This window comes from Anneissia japonica, unplaced genomic scaffold (genome assembly GCF_011630105.1).
Source record: "Anneissia japonica isolate Jap-2015-1 unplaced genomic scaffold, ASM1163010v1 scaffold287948_len850469_cov200, whole genome shotgun sequence".
NCBI classification, from domain to species: domain Eukaryota; kingdom Metazoa; phylum Echinodermata; class Crinoidea; order Comatulida; family Comatulidae; genus Anneissia; species Anneissia japonica.
Window position 1 is genome coordinate 512,234 of NW_022699796.1, and position 14,540 is coordinate 526,773.

Below are 14,540 nucleotides of genomic sequence, written 5' to 3' on the forward strand. Positions count from 1 at the left end.
AAAAGTCAATGATGCACTTCAGGAGAACCAAATGACCATGTCCGTAGTACAGGAGTTTTTCCCATCCCACCCTGTAGTTAGCTGTTTTCATCAAAATTAATTAATTATTTTTTAAGTTAGGTTTGGATACAGCCTGGCAATTCCCAGAAGTGAAAACACTCATTAACCTTTCCCATTTGTTGCTTGTTGGCAGATTTGAAAAGATTTTATTATTAGTACCTGCTAACTGATGTCGAAAGTATTTTCTCAAATATTTATCTGTGATGAATGACTTGCCTACTGAAGATACAGTACCACACTGAAAAGAAAACTCGCTGACTGCATGCTTCAAGGATTTGGTTTCTGATAATGTTTGGTCCTGTTACTTTGCTTTGCTTAATTTAGTAGACGTGAATGATTAATAGATCTTCTATTTCACATTTAAACAATTTTATCAGATGTGTTCAAATCATATCCGAAACACACAAGATTATTATATTTGAAACAGTTTCCTCATTATCAAATGAATGAATGAATGAATGATAATAATAATAATAATAATAATAATAATAATAATAATAATAATAATAATAATAATAATTGTAATAGTAATAATAAGTAATAATACTGTTCCTATATTCTGTTGAATAAATTGGCTGGTAATCAATTCAAGGTATTTCCTTGTAAATTGATACCAAAAAAGTAAATTGGTAAATTATTGATTGCTTTAAAGGAGTAAAATTATTTATTATTAAACTTAACCTTTGACATAATTTTTCCAGATTTGATGGTTTATTTTTAACCAGGATAATTATACTCTGGTGGAAATGCTTTCCTTTTGTCTTGCACATGCTCAACAATCCTGTACTGCAGAGTAATATTACGATAGTAGTTTTTTTTGTAAAATAAGCTATGATGACAGTAGTAACAGCATGATACAGTTCAACAAGAGCAGTCTGTTCTTAAAGGAACTCTCAACAAGATTTAAGTTGTACAGTATTATTTATATGATAGCATCTAAACACAGATATATCAATGTATACATTAATAAAGTCATTTCCCAGTAGGCCAATTTGAATATCAAATTCCTCAGCAGTAAAAATTTAAGCTTTCAAAAATTACCTGGAGTGCATAATAGTATTAATATTAAATTTCTAAGTTGAGAAAAAGTTAAGGGACAATGAAAGGTCATCTGTAATTATTATAGCATTTATGGAAATGATATGCAAGATGGAAGGTGAATAAATTATAATTGTAGCTTTAGTGCATGCCTTGCAACCCAAAAGTCTTAGCTCCATCCACATGGGAAGTAGTAAAAAATGAAATACTTCTATTCAGCTAAATTTGGGCATATTTAATTTACCCATGGCATGCTTACTTCAGGAAGAATTTATAATACAATAGTAAAAACATGCAATGCAAATATCATGTAATGTCAGGAGATGTGCTAATTTCTAGATTTTTGCTTCCGTTGCGAGTGTGCAGGAGACCACGCCAAATTCCGGGAGATCTTGGGCATGCAGGAGACTTGGGGACTCTTGCAGTTTCAAACCGTTATCTTTTACGTAAAAAGTTCATTTTTCCACAATTACAGTATGTTTAATGCTTTTTCCTTGTAGGCTTTTTAAATTTTAAAAAGTATTATCTGTACTTTAGAGTGCATAGGTAATTACTGCAATGTCGTCGGCATAGTTGATGTCAGCTTTCAGGATGTAGGGAGTGCTGTCTCTCGTTCAGGCTAAATCTCAGTTTTTCGTGATCTTTGTTACTTAGTGCATATCTTAATCTATAGAGATAAATATATATGAAGTGAGTGTCTCACCTTGTAAAACACCTGTACTAATATACAAAGAGTCCATTGCACCATCTGGGACTGCAATTTTGCTTTAGACAATTGTGTTGACAAGTATTCTGAGATCCTGTAGAATTTGTTGCATTTTGCCTATTCTGTCAAATGCATTTTGAAATTTGTAAAAAGTAATGATTAATATGGCTAGAAGTTCATTTGACTTGATCCCTTCAACCGGTCTCTAAATTCCGACTCGCTCGTGATCTTGTTGCTTTGGCTGAACATTTCGATGTCTTTTGGCGGCAGTCTGAACTACAGTGCTCATGGTTATAATAATTTGTGACATATTATCTGGTTTTCTGTCTCATGCAATTGTTTCAGTCTGCCATTGGCATATCTTAGGGTGTGTATCTACTGATAAACACAAAATAATTGATTTTTTTAAACCGCTTTTTTAATGAGTACCAGACAGCCTGCTCGCATTGCAACTGCATTTTTGATTTTTCGAAAATTGGTTTTCGTGACGGAAATTATGTCACCATTTTGTTTATACAACACGTTGTTTTCCTAACTGTATAGGATAGTATCTTTCTCACTCCTGTCATGATGACGGGGAGTTAGATACGGTGTGGGGCGAGAAGGCAAATGTTTCGGCTGTACTCATCGGAACAATGAACGAGCGAACAAACGAGGACAACGGCAGGCCCAAAAGAGCAAAGAGGCCTAGGCCCAATATCCCCTCACAAAATAATTACAAAACGAATTCGTTGCTCCACATGTTTGTTGACGTTTTTAGCTTGTAGGCCTAGGACATGAACAAGAGGACAATTTTTTTTGAAAGGTTCGCGCCTATTAAGATCTAGTCTTTGCAGTGATTGACCTTGAGGTCACATTTCACCTAATAATCGCTTTTTTTTTGTGTTGCAGCTAAAAGTGTGCAGAGCTAAAATCGGTTATTTGCTGTTCAAACACGCTATCCATTGCGTGTTCTTAATCAATATTTTAAATCGCTTTTTTCAAACCGGTCCCGTTTCTACTGCAAGATAAAAGTGATTTTTCGAAAAAGCGATTTTTAATCGATTATTTCTTTCCAGTAGAAACAAGCCCTTAGGAGTATTGACAAGGTGGTACAGTATAATGTGGAAGTCTTAGGGGAAGTGGAACCAGTTGGAGAATTATTGTGTGTGATGATTTTGTAGTATTTAAGTATAATTCTTGTACTTTTTATGGAGGGAGTAGCCTGGGGAGGTCAATTTTTTACCCCCCTTAAATATGCCTCTGCGGCCTGCTGTTTTCTGGAATGTTTGAGTCTACCCACTAGATGTACAGTTCCCAGAAACAAGCAAAAAAGCTGGCTATGTCATACTGGTATGTTAGAAGCCTTATGAATTTAATGTCATGGTTTTATGACCTTTGAACCCTGTAATTATTTACACTGCATGCTTTTATATTTTTATTTGATTTATTGCCATAACTGGAATAAGTGATAATTAACCCCAATCTCACCCTGCTTGTGTTTACATGCAATAATACTCATAAATTTAGGATGTAATTCAATGAATCCCAGTATTGTTACAGAGTAAACCAGATGTAAACAAATTCTAACAAACTGCTTGCCATTATAATCAGTTTGGATCTTTATTCACCATGTTAGAGGTACTCAAGTTTCTGAGTTTTTGAACTTGGCGTCCCCTTACTTATTTCATTTTAAACACAAACTATTTTACGTCCATACTAAATTTTTTAATCACTACCATGTACAGCATTCAAAGGAGTTACCAAGTCCTGATGTCAGGGGTTATGGAACAATTTACTGTGGCCTGCCATTTTCATTTCCCTTTGCTGGAATTATCAATTTATGTGAGAGTGTTGTTGAATGTCCCTATCTGTTCAAATAATAAACTTAAATATATCAAATTGCAAACCAAAAGAATCTTCCACACCACAACTATAACAGAGTGCCCTAATTAGATTTTACGAAAGAGATATTAATTGGCTACACATTACATGAAATAGTATACTGTAGGTTTTAGATTGATCAATTATAAAGAAATGACCAATGGTTTGTACGAGAAAATGCGTGGGAAATGTTTATATTGCATAAGTCTTTAGTTGGTCATTTCAACGCTTGCCAAATGTTTGTTCAGCTGAAGTTTTTCGCTTCTCCATACTGGCAAATATACAAATGTTTTCATCTGAGCATCATATGTAATTTTCAGTTGCATTTCTTGAGAAAAGATTCAAAAATATTCAGGTTGTCTTAAATGAGTACATTTAGATTGGTACTTGGTTTCTCCAAAGAGTTAAACAAATTAGCTTGCAATTCAGCCAGTATACAATTTCTATGTTGATTGATGAAATTTACATTATTCTACATGCTTGTTGACTTCCAAGTATAATTTTACAATTTATACAATGGGCTATCCTACATTTTTGAATATTTAAATATTCAAAAAATATAAATGTTTATTTATTCATATTTTTAGAAGGTGAAATAAGTATTGATAAATTAGTAATACAGGTACTTCCCTTATCTCTTTATAAGATAACAAATTGTTTTTTTTTTCTTTTTTTGAATATGAATTATAATTATTATTTCTTTCTGTTGCATTTTTTACTTTTGATTAGTTAAATATAAAACTAATGATAAATTATCTGATTATGAAATTGGGGCATCGTATACCAAAAAGGAAAATATGGCATTCCCTATCAAGTTTTCCAGTTAAGTTGGATTAAAAAGAAAATAATAAAAACGTTTTATTGAACATAAATGTGATACAAATAGTATAGAGCTGGAATTTAGTAATGTTTTTAAAATCACAGTAAAATTACACAACTTGACACATGTTTCTTGCCCTATTTTTAAAGAAAAAATGAATGGATTTATAGGGATTTCATTTTTTCTTGATGAAATCATTTTCACATGAATGAATTTTCTTGTTACTTGGCTAAATATAGTTTGAAATATTTTTAGATACTCTTGATATTGCAAAAATAGGTATATAATTGATTAATGTTTCTAGAGTATTATTTGGGGAGTAAATACTCGTTAATGTAATTTAGCTTTTAAATTTATATATTCCAAGTCCAATTCCCATTGGAATACCAGTGTATTCCAAGTTCTACTCCTGCTGGAATACCTGAACTCACCACATCTTAAATTTGTATTTGCTCTTGTCAGAAAAACCTATTCATAGATACAGTATCCAAACAACAAATAATGATCAACATTTACCTATTTCTTTGTAGAATATATAATGGTTAAGATAACTTGAACATCATTAGGTTTGACAGCTTAGCTAGACAGAATGTCTGGCTAACCAGCCGCTCATGCAAGATCAAAAGACAATTTTCCCTCAGCACATTACGAGTGACACAAATACTTGTGCACTACCACCCCTTGAAAGCTCTCGGAGGGAGACTCATTACGTCAGAGAATGCAGTATAAAAAAAATACTGAACACAAGAAGCTATTATTATATGATTTCTATGTGATTTAATATAAACAGCATTATACATGACCTGATTATGTATAATATTTTCAAGGCAGTGTATTTTATATGGAAAAATGAGAATGGCTTATTGATATTTGGAAAAATCATTGTTAATTTCCTATATCCTTGGTTGAAGGTGATTTCTATATCTTCTCATCCTACTGTAATACTCTTTGTCGAGTGATGATTTATAAATGGACTACGCATTTATCCTAATTATTTGTTTGCCATTTTTAATATATTTTTTCATTTGTTCAGTAACTATTGCTTTACCTTGAATTTCAAATGAGTCCATTTTGAAATGACTGCCTTTGTAAAGGTAAATTTGTTCTAACCAATTTTCATTAGGAAAAAAAAAAAAAAATAATGTTATTTCAGTGCCCAGGTAACATCTTTGTTTGAATTACATGAGATTCTGTGAAATAAAAAATATTATAAAACTATCATTATACATCATCTATGATAAAATACATAAACAATTACATAGCATCATTGAATATAAAATCATTATAACTGATGATTGATATTGAAGCAGCTTTGGGATAATTTTAATGATAAACCAAAGAATTATTATGAAAATGAAAAAATGTACGGTAATGAGAAAACTGAAAATGATTGAAATTCTAGCGGATCATTGCTATCCTCTCTTGGATTTTGACTTCATAATAAAAACCTTGGGGGAGAAAACTCTTTGCACAGTGCAATGTAAAGTTGAATGGCTTCAAAGATATACAACTAGACTAAAACAAAAGAGCTTGAATGTGTCATAAAATTTGTGGAATGCAATGGAGAACATTAATGTTACTGCCCAGCAAAGTAGGCCAAAGAAATGTGGACCCCTATTTTTTTTTTGTTTTTTTTTTGTGGGGGTGTCATAAAATTTGTGGAATGCAATGGAGAACATTAATGTTACTGCCCAGCAAAGTAGGCCAAAGAAATGGGGACCCCTATTTTTTTTTATTTTTTTTTTTTGTGGGGGGTTGTGAACAATTTTGAAACCCCCTTCTCCGCTTTAAGTTCTGGATCCGGCCCTGCCTTGTCTTAGTTTGGTAATATAAGCTAAAGGTAGAGTGTACCACTGTGATATAGTTTTAGCCACCGACATAATTACCTACTCTACATGCAATCATAAAAATGTTGCAATGCTATGGAAAACATTAATGTTACTCAGATCCCAACTGGATCTGTGCCTGTGTATACATTATCACCTTGAAACTGAAAACCTAAACTGACCAGCAAATTTGAACAAGTTAGTTATAAAAATGTGTGCAAACATTATAACCTTTTATCCCTTGCTTCAGTTTTCTAACAATAAGCTAATGGTAGTGTGTACTACTGTGATAGTTCAAGTCACCAACATAATTCCTACATGAAATCATAAAAATGTCAGAAATGCTATGGAAGACATTAATGTTACTGACCAGCAAATCTAAACAAGTTGGTCATAAAAATGTGTGCAAACATTATAACCTTTTATCCCTTGCTTCAGTTTTCTAACAATAAGCTAATGGTAGGGTGTACTACTGTGATAGTTCAAGTCACCAACATAATTACGTACATGAGATCATAATCATAAAAATGTTAGAATACTATGGAGAACATTAATGTTACTGACCAATAAATGTAAGCAAGTGGGTCATAGAAATGTGCATGCACACATTATAGGCTGAAAATAACCTCACATCCCTTGTCTTAGTTTGCTAGTATGCGGTAGTGATAGAATGTACTACTGTGATATGGTTCAAGTCAGCACCATAATTACCTACATGAAATTGGCAAACATTGTACTTGTTTTTCCTGATGGGTGGCCTAGCCAGAATGGCATGGGCATCGCAAATAAGTTTCACTTGTTAGATTTTACGCCTTGGGTATTAGTTGGTGCTAAAATATAAGCTTATTGCTGGTGAAGAAATTAATACTCACCAAGTGTATCTGTATTTGTTTACTGGTGTATATAAATTTTGAAGTAGATTCTAGTAGAAAGTGTCCTTTTAAAAGTGTATTAAATTTAACTGTTTTGTTATAGTCAGTAGAGGTGGAAAAGTTTCAATGCTAAATGATATTTATATTTCTGCTATAAATATCATTTATAGCAGAAATATAAATGATATTTATATTTCTGCTATAATTATTAATTTATTGTAATTAATGTGTTTTGTTTTGTCTTGTAGAATATGGATACAAACCAGTTCTTCAATATGAGCATCTTCGTGGCTGTGTTTGTCCTGTTTGCTATAGTTTGCCTTCTGATTCTGCTGAAGTTTATGTGGAGACAAAGAACAAGACAGGTAAACAAATCCAAATGCTGCCTTAATTCATTAGTGAATTTAATAATCATATATTTAAAATAATTTGAAATCAATAGAGATGAAATAATTTTCGTATCAGACACCATTTCAAACATTTTACCACCACAGGTTCATTGAATGTTACATTAATTTTGTTTATTCTTATTATTGAAAACACAATTTGAAATTTGATTAAAAAAATAGTATCAATTATATATTTGTTTATTTTGTATTTTCATCATGCAATACATTCTGTATACCTGTACTTGGTTTTAAATTAAGAATTCTACAACCAAAACTATTTTAAGTTCTAAACAAATCCATTCATTGTCAATGATCAGTCATTCTTATTTATGTCTGGATTCATCATATAAATACTTTATTCATTATACAAACACAAGTTTACAACAAATCTAATGAATGCAATTGATTTATATTTCTATAAATTTATTAATTTATGTGTATTAATTGTATACAAAAATCACAAATCGAAGTAGTTATCATTATGATTTGAACAGATCGTTATCAATAATTGAAACTTAATGGTAGGTAGGAAGTGATTTAATGCTACTGTACATAAACGTCATATACAACACAAATATCATCTCTAAGTTATACATAAAAATGTGCAATTCATACGGTAAGTGATAAATAAAGCGTGATGTTGACTTGCTTTGTGCGATAACCTGGGATATGCGGTGATGTAACAAACAAAGAACATGTGAGAAATGACCATTGAGAATGTCAAAGTTAAGACTTTCATCAGGTTCTATTGCATTCTGGGGATTATTTGCCAATTATTGTGTCTTTGCCGTTGTACTTACCCAAAGCCTGGACATCTGTTGAGTAAGTTGTAAACGAGTGCGGCTTCTACATCTAAAACATCGGCGATGATCACGTTGGCTCAGGAACTTAAGCTGAGCACAGAACAATAGGACGTTGTCGTGCTTAAGCAAGGTGTACCGACGCAACTCATCAATCTTCAGCAGAATTACATCCACTGAATGCAATGCAACTTTCATCATTACATCATAAAAATTGATAATATCTGCAGTAATTTATTTCCACATTACATTTTAAAAATGCGGTTAGTTTTCATGTATACTGGTAATCGTTGATGTTGTTGTTCTGAATTTCAGCCGCTAGTAATTAGAATAAATCCCTTTCGCTTTACTCTGCTTTGATGTTCAAATCTACATTCTACCAAACAACTGTAATAGATGCCAAATGGCTGTTTTGTTGACTGTTTGAAATCTCTTTGGATTCTTGCTCATTGCATTACAACATCTACTCTGTATTAATTGCATATAATATATATTGCATGCTCTTGTTACATTAGCCGTATGATTCTGGCACCGATATCCAGTATACTAATGGTAATAGAGTGTTAGTTGTACACATTACTTTTAGTTTTGGTCTATCAACCTATTTATCTAATGTGATTGGCAACAGTAGTAATATGAACTGTAGTGTTGGAACCTAGATTAGGTTTCTTTAAAGAATGGTTTCATAATGTTTAAAGTATATTATAATAAATATAGATAAATATTTAGTTTATTTGAATGGATAAAATTGATAGGTATTTAAAAAGAATTATATAGTTGTTATAATATACATTTTTATATTGTTGGCTGTCAGTCATTGTGATTAACTCAATATTAAACTATCCTACATAAATATTTGCATCGAATGGAAAAAGGTTTCATCTTTTTTAAAAATGTTTTTTGTCTCCCAGACTACCACGGCACAAATGACTCAGAATACCCTGTCACAGATGAAGGTACGCAAGTACAAGAAGCTTGACCAACACAGAGGGCAGTATGACACTGGACGTCGTAGTGTGAGTACGCTGTCAGATGGTATTCTATGTGCTATTTGTTTAGAGGATTTCAGAGATGGAGAGGTAAGATATTTATCTTAGATACTTTGCAATGACTACAGGACTACCGTTAGTGGTAATTTTTGGTTCCTTCATTATGTCCCGCCTTGAGCACTACTGCAGTGGTTATGTTCGCTTTATGAATCTTATTATTATATATTATTACTACCGTAGATCTTGTTTAAGCCCAACCCCATGAACACAAAAAATGTGCTAATTTTTCGGGTGGGATGGGGCTGGGGGTAGGGAGGGGAGTAATGTTATACCTCAATCCTTTTTGACCTGTCCTTTAATTTTCAGGGATGGCCAATTTAAAAAGTCAATTTTTCAGCACTGCATACCTGATTGAAAGCCAATCTTTGTTTTTTTTTTTTTTTAAAGTATGACAAATTTAGCTGGGCCACTCATTAAAATCTTACTCTTGGTTTTGATCCAAGAAAAGATGCGTATGTATTATTGGGCGTAAAATAGTGGGTGAGCTTATACCTGATGTGGGCTTATACTTGAGGAACTTCAATATACAGTTAAGGTGTCAAATGTATTATTTGAGGTTGAAAAGTTACTTTTCAAACAACATACACACATTTTGGGGTCCATCTCAGTGTAGCTTGTTGTTGTTGTTTAAGATGCTTTTTTAAGATGCCTTCCAGTCCCAGGATCCTGGGTTCAAATCTTGTGATAGCAGAGGATTGTTTTCTCACAAATAAAACACGTCTCCACTCCCGAAGCCTCATAAAGATAAAAAGCATCACATTATTTAATTTATTTAAGAGATACCCTGAATGTCAGCCAAACTTCTAGGATACGATGGGAGGGTCACCCTCTATAAATATGGTTAAAAAAAATATTTACAAAAAAATTAATTGATTGTAATATTTAGTGGTAACTTAGATATACAAAAGTAAACAATTAACATACCAAATATATATCCTTCGAGTACAGTACACATTTTATAATTATATTAATACATTTGTTTACCTTTCTAGGATATACGTGTTGTCCCATGCAGCCATGAGTTTCATAGACGTTGCGTTGACCCTTGGCTCTTGACGAATAAGACATGTCCCCTCTGCATGTTCAACATCATGGGTAAGTTTAACACCCTCTTCATCTTTAAGGAATGTAATGATGTGAAACAACACTTACATCTATGCTTAAAGAAAGCTTCACTTATATGGGGTCACACTGTTTATCTAAACTTGGGATTACTTTTTTTAAAAGTATTTTATAAATTAGACGTACATGTCAATTGTTTCAACCATAGACATGTTTATATAATATACATAAACCCTTTAATTGCTTGTACCTGGTAGCATTGCTCAAAAGGCAGCCTCTCGACTTTGTGCTTTCCAGTACCAGCCACAATGAAATAACAAAAATATGGAAGAAATCAATACAAGAATGCTGTTGTAAATATTGTAGGGGTAGACTTCTGCTTGACTCATTTGAAGAACATATTCAAATTTATTTTCCTTTGAAAGTCACATTCATTGGTGGTTTACAATGCATTTCTTTGATCTTTTCATTATTTCCAATACCTTTGTAATTCTTATAATATAGTTTCAAAATATATTTGTACTGTGAACTTTAGAATGGCCACACGATGGTCTTGAAATATTGTTCTGTATCCTGCTTTATTCTTTTGTTGAACATAGTACTATATACATTTTGTATAGTTTTTAATATGTAGCAAAGAATATTAAATTTTAATATTATAAATATGAAGAATGAACATTTTTTCTTAATTATTAATCATTAATATCTTTATAAATAAATATATTAATGAATATTGATTATTTTTTATATTAGTAAAATAATGTCAATCATCATAATTTCACACCATTCTACTTTATACTGATTATCACATACAAGATATTATTTTACTTTAGAACCAAATTTCTCTTATTAATTAATGAACATAGGTCTTCATTAATTTCACACATTAGGGGAAAAAGTATCGTCAAGTAAGTCCATTAACCTGTGGAATTGCCCATATAAATATCTATCCTTAATTTCAAGCTCCATTAAATAATTGAAGGCCAAACTAGGCACATAAATTTCAATTTATTTCTTTTACGTTGTATTAGTAAAAAGCATCTCAATATATTCATTGAATTTAACAATTTCTTTCCATATGAATTTTCTAAAATCTATTTTCAATTATCTTTTCAAATTAGAATTATCTCCAGATGCCCATTTGTGCGTGCCAAACACAGTTCCTGATCATCGAATTGATCGTAATTATGTGCAATCTGTTCGTCTATCTGCGGCTCTCCAGCGTCGACAAAATCTGTATAGTTCTGTTGCGGCAACAGGTGGGGATCAACGGCAATCTTGGCCTGGATATAACCGTCGTCATAGTCAGCCCGGCCCATTATTGGCCAGTAGTCCATCTCGCAGGAATGCCAACCGACATCCAGAACAAAGTGCCACGCAAATTGATAATGCAAGGCTGAATAGGACAGGCTCACCGAATCTCTGCCATCGGTGCGAGAATCAGCAAGCTGCAATGCGTAGAGGTGGAAATAAGCCAAGTCGAAATACATATAGACAAGGTGTAAATAGACAATTTGTACATTTGCCCAAGATCTCTAGCAATCAGTCATTTTTACAGTTTGAAGCTTTAGCAACACAGTCGCAAAACGGTGCACAATATGTTAATCCTCGAGATCAAATAGTGCACGATTATTTATATTTTTATGAGGATTGTCCGAGCGATTTGCGGGAAACAACATCTTTGAGCAGTTTAACTCCATCTGCTTTTCATGCAGATTGGGAAGTTAGTGACTCTAGCCGGAATTCTGGAAATTGGGACAATTTTGACAGTAACCAGAGCATATATGGAAGCTGTACAAGTTTGCGGAGTGACCCTATCCCACCGGATCCTTTAGTATATTGTAGACCAGAATCATTATTACCTTTCCAGTCATTAGAAAATTCAGTACAGTTATTGCCAAAATGTATACATAGAACTAGACGCTACCATAATAGAAAAGTTGACAGTGATGAATCAAAAAAATCAAGTCAAAGTAAAGTGACGGACATTTCTTTAAAAGTCAACTTATCGCAAGAAGACAAAGACCAGTCGCAATGTGGACTTGCCGCGGAGAAGCGATTTGCAGCTGCGGCAACTGAATTTGAGCCATGTTTAAAATGTGCCTACAGACGTATCAAACGATTACATGAAGAGTACACAGGCTTCTCGAGACATTCACCAAAACATTTTCATAAAAATCGATACAAGAAAACGCACAGGTCGCCCGAGAAGGTGTGTACTCATCGAACAATGCCTTATGCCGGACACCTTACCAGAATGAATTGTAGGCGGAAAAATAGCTCAAGGACAAAGGCTGCAGATAAACGAGTTCATCAATCGGGCAGGTCTCAGTGTCTGGCGAATAAGTCAATAGCATGCAAGGTGCCAACTGACAGATCAAATATTGTGCAATCCGTAGCTGTTTGTGAAGCAGACAGAGGTGAGTTCACGTCCTAAATCCTTGTCCATTTACATTTACTGCAATTTTTGTGTACCTGTCTCTTCCCAGTCTGACTGTTGTCCCACCATTCCCATGAATTTTTGAAGATATTTTCCTTTTTTTAAGGACTAGGAAAAGACTTTTTATTCTTTTACCCCTAGGTTTGAACAACAATTAGATTTAATAATTTAGATTCCTGGGCAGTATTAATGATTTTCAAAGTAGACAATTTTGAAAGTAATTTTACAGTATACATTAACAGAGAAAATACAAAAAAATTGTGATCATCTTCACAATTTTATATAATATATTTATTTTTATTCCGTTTTTAGGTAAAGTGCAGATGTTACCAGTACACAAGGGTACCAGGCACCTTCTGGAAGCATTAGTGTGAAAGCGTATCATCATACTAGAACGACTCAGTGTGAACAGACCCACCTACCTGAAAGCATTAGTGTAAAAGTGCACTCCGCGCTCAACAGTGTGAACAAACCATTCAATTATCTTCACAGAGAATCTACTTTCTGACACTCTATTTCCTGGTGTGTGATTAAAAACAGTATCGAAAGACTACATCAGAAATGCCACAATGGGGCCATTTTGTTAGCGGGATGGTTTCATCTTCATAATGCTGTGTTTTTTGCATACAGTAATAATCACATCATGAAATAAAAAGCATTGTTGAATGAAGAAGCAGACAGTTTACTTTAGCAATAGTTTGATAGTGAATGTGTGTCTTCTTCGGGAACCCGTGAACTTTTACATGAATGTGGGATATAACATGAGTGATTTATCCTAATTTATCATCATAAATTTTAATTTTTATGGATTCCAAGTTACTGAAATTAAATTCTTATTTTCAAATTTCCCTCTAAAATGCGTGTTTAGAAGGTAAAGAACTTGCCAATATGCTGACATATTTCTCTTTTGTATTTTTCCAATTTTCCAATTACAATTCAATATTTACATGTACTAGAATTGATATTACCATTTTTATGAATTAATAGATTTGTGTGTTGGTATCTGTGTTTGCAATCAGCTGGCTGGTTGCTATTAAACAATAAATCAAATTGATTTTTTGTGAACTATAGTATATTAAGGAAAACAACTACATTTTACAGGGTCTGCCATTTTAGATAAAGTTTTGTGAATACTACTGCAGGTCTATTTAGATATAATAATATGCTTCCTTTTTACCTCCATTTATATGCGCTTAATTATGTATTAATAATTTATACACAATAAATAATTAATATTTGTTGGACTGTCAATATATTGATAGAGACTTTGTTCTGTTTGGTGTGAACTTTTTGAAAGAGGGGGACTCACAATGTATGTAGTCAAACATGCATGGAGATTTGATATTGCAAGATGTTTGACTGTCGAGGTTTTCGGAATCCAATCTTGAAAAGTACTATCACAAACTAGAGGCCGCCCTTCAAAAGAAGGTAAAAGTTGTTTGTATCAAATGCGTGCTGCATCAATATGACGCATGTTCACGTTTCAAACTCTATTTGAATTCAATTAAGGATGCTCCTATCTCGTGATGGTACTTGGTTTTTCGTCCGTTGCAGATGCAAAATCAAGACAGTCAGACTTCTTGCTATTCTATACTCTTTGTTTACATGTTATTTA

The 14,540-nt window shown here is 32.9% G+C and overlaps 1 protein-coding gene across 3 annotated transcripts in view; it reads left to right on the forward strand.

Moving 5' to 3' along the window:
- The window catches only part of LOC117103132 (E3 ubiquitin-protein ligase znrf3-like), a 67,375-nt gene extending 53,199 nt beyond the window's left edge, over positions 1–14,176 (forward strand). For all 3 annotated transcript variants that reach the window (XM_033243637.1, XM_033243638.1, XM_033243639.1), the window contains 5 exons: positions 7,434–7,550; positions 9,286–9,453; positions 10,416–10,518; positions 11,607–12,905; positions 13,238–14,176. In XM_033243637.1, the coding sequence (XP_033099528.1) occupies positions 7,434–7,550; positions 9,286–9,453; positions 10,416–10,518; positions 11,607–12,905; positions 13,238–13,299 (1,749 nt within the window). In that variant the 3' untranslated portion in view covers positions 13,300–14,176. The remainder of the gene's footprint in view (positions 1–7,433; positions 7,551–9,285; positions 9,454–10,415; positions 10,519–11,606; positions 12,906–13,237) is intronic.
- The last annotated feature ends 364 nt before the right edge of the window (positions 14,177–14,540 follow it).